General features: G+C 33.3%; 1 protein-coding gene across 1 annotated transcript in view; it reads left to right on the plus strand.

Moving 5' to 3' along the window:
- The window catches only part of LOC111089466, a gene marked incomplete at its 3' end in the record, with an annotated part of 24,803 nt that extends 24,403 nt beyond the window's left edge, over positions 1–400 (plus strand). The window contains exon 8 of the mRNA XM_022402022.1: positions 127–400. Within this exon, the coding sequence (XP_022257730.1) occupies positions 127–400 (274 nt within the window). The remainder of the gene's footprint in view (positions 1–126) is intronic.
- Between the last annotated feature and the right edge of the window lie 1,202 nt (positions 401–1,602).

Consider the following 1,602-nt stretch of genomic DNA (forward strand, 5'->3'; position numbering starts at 1 on the left):
TATATATATATATATATATATATATATGTGTGTGTGTGTGTGTGTGTGTGTGTTTTAAAAAGCGCTTAGACTTCAAGTAAAAATTGGTTACAATCCGGTAAATTAACATAATAACGGATATTTTAGCTCAGCGGTGCCCATCTTTAAGAGCCCCGGACCATGGATATATTATGTGCTCTCGCGGTTTACTACCTCCCAGGAGTTCCTGCAGGTTTTCTTGCGAGAGGAACTACCAGTTAGTTGGATGTCCAGTTCTCTTCTGTGACCACAGGAACATCCAATGGAATCGTCCACCACCAGAGTGCAGAGGTGTAGTGGATACTTCTTCGTCTGATTTTTTTGTTTTAAATCCAACAGAACAATTTAACTTTATAGAGTTTCAAATCACTCAATGTCACAAGTACGTAATATAAGAATAACAGTTTGATTAGTTAACCACTGTAACTTACTGTCGTTAGGCCTCCATAAGTTAACTAATTTGGTTATACACCTAACTGAATCTGTGAAGAACAAACTGTCATTAATCTATGCACGTGCATTAAGTTTTTTTTTTCGTTATTTCTTTTGTATTACTTACTAAATATTAGGTATTTACAACGTCAGTTTTCGGGGGAACCTGTAAGACGAACCGTTTAATCAAGTGTGTTTGACAACAAGTTGTTTTCACGGTAATACAGTCCAAATTATACTCCATATTGTACTGTTTCTCATCATCTTATTAACATAATGTAACTAACTCGTATCTTGTTTCTCATCATCTTATTAACATAATATAACTAACTCGTATCTTGTTTCTCATCATCTTATTAACATAATGTAACTAACTCGTATCTTGTTTCTCATCATCTTATTAACATAATGTAACTAACTCGTATCTTGTTTCTCATCATCTTATTAACATAATGTAACTAACTCGTATCTTGTTTCTCATCATCTTATTAACATAATATAACTAACTCGTATCTCGTTTCTCATTATCTTATTAACATAATATAACTAACTCATATCTCGTTTCTCATCATCTTATTAACATAATATAACTAACTCGTATCTTGTTTCTCATTATCTTATTAACATAATATAACTAACTCGTATCTTGTTTCTCATTATCTTATTAACATAATATAACTAACTCGTATCTCGTTTCTCATTATCTTATTAACATAATATAACTAACTCGTATCTCGTTTCTCATCATCTTATTAACATAATGTAACTAACTCGTATCTCGTTTCTCATTGATGTACCTTATTTCGTCACTGTTTTGCACGATGCAAATATTTATCGATTTTTTTTGTGTGTGTGTCCAAGTGGTCATGTATAACTTTAAAACAGCATTAACAGGGCCTATGTGGCATTTTTTAAATACCTTGGAGATGGGGTTTAGTAAATAGGTCAGCTTTCATGACCCAGTTAAGACATTTATGTAATTTCTACTGGACGATGTGAAACAAGAGAGCTTTTAGTTCAGGAATGTCCATTCTTAGCAGCTCCAGACCAAAGTTTCGTACTCTCTGTACTTACTGGTTGGAAGTGTCAAGGTGGCTCCAAACAAGGTCAATGGACTTTCGATGACGAGGAACCCACTTTGAGACTAATAAT

This window comes from Limulus polyphemus, unplaced genomic scaffold (assembly GCF_000517525.1).
Source record: "Limulus polyphemus unplaced genomic scaffold, Limulus_polyphemus-2.1.2 Scaffold6330, whole genome shotgun sequence".
NCBI classification, from domain to species: Eukaryota; Metazoa; Arthropoda; class Merostomata; order Xiphosura; family Limulidae; genus Limulus; species Limulus polyphemus.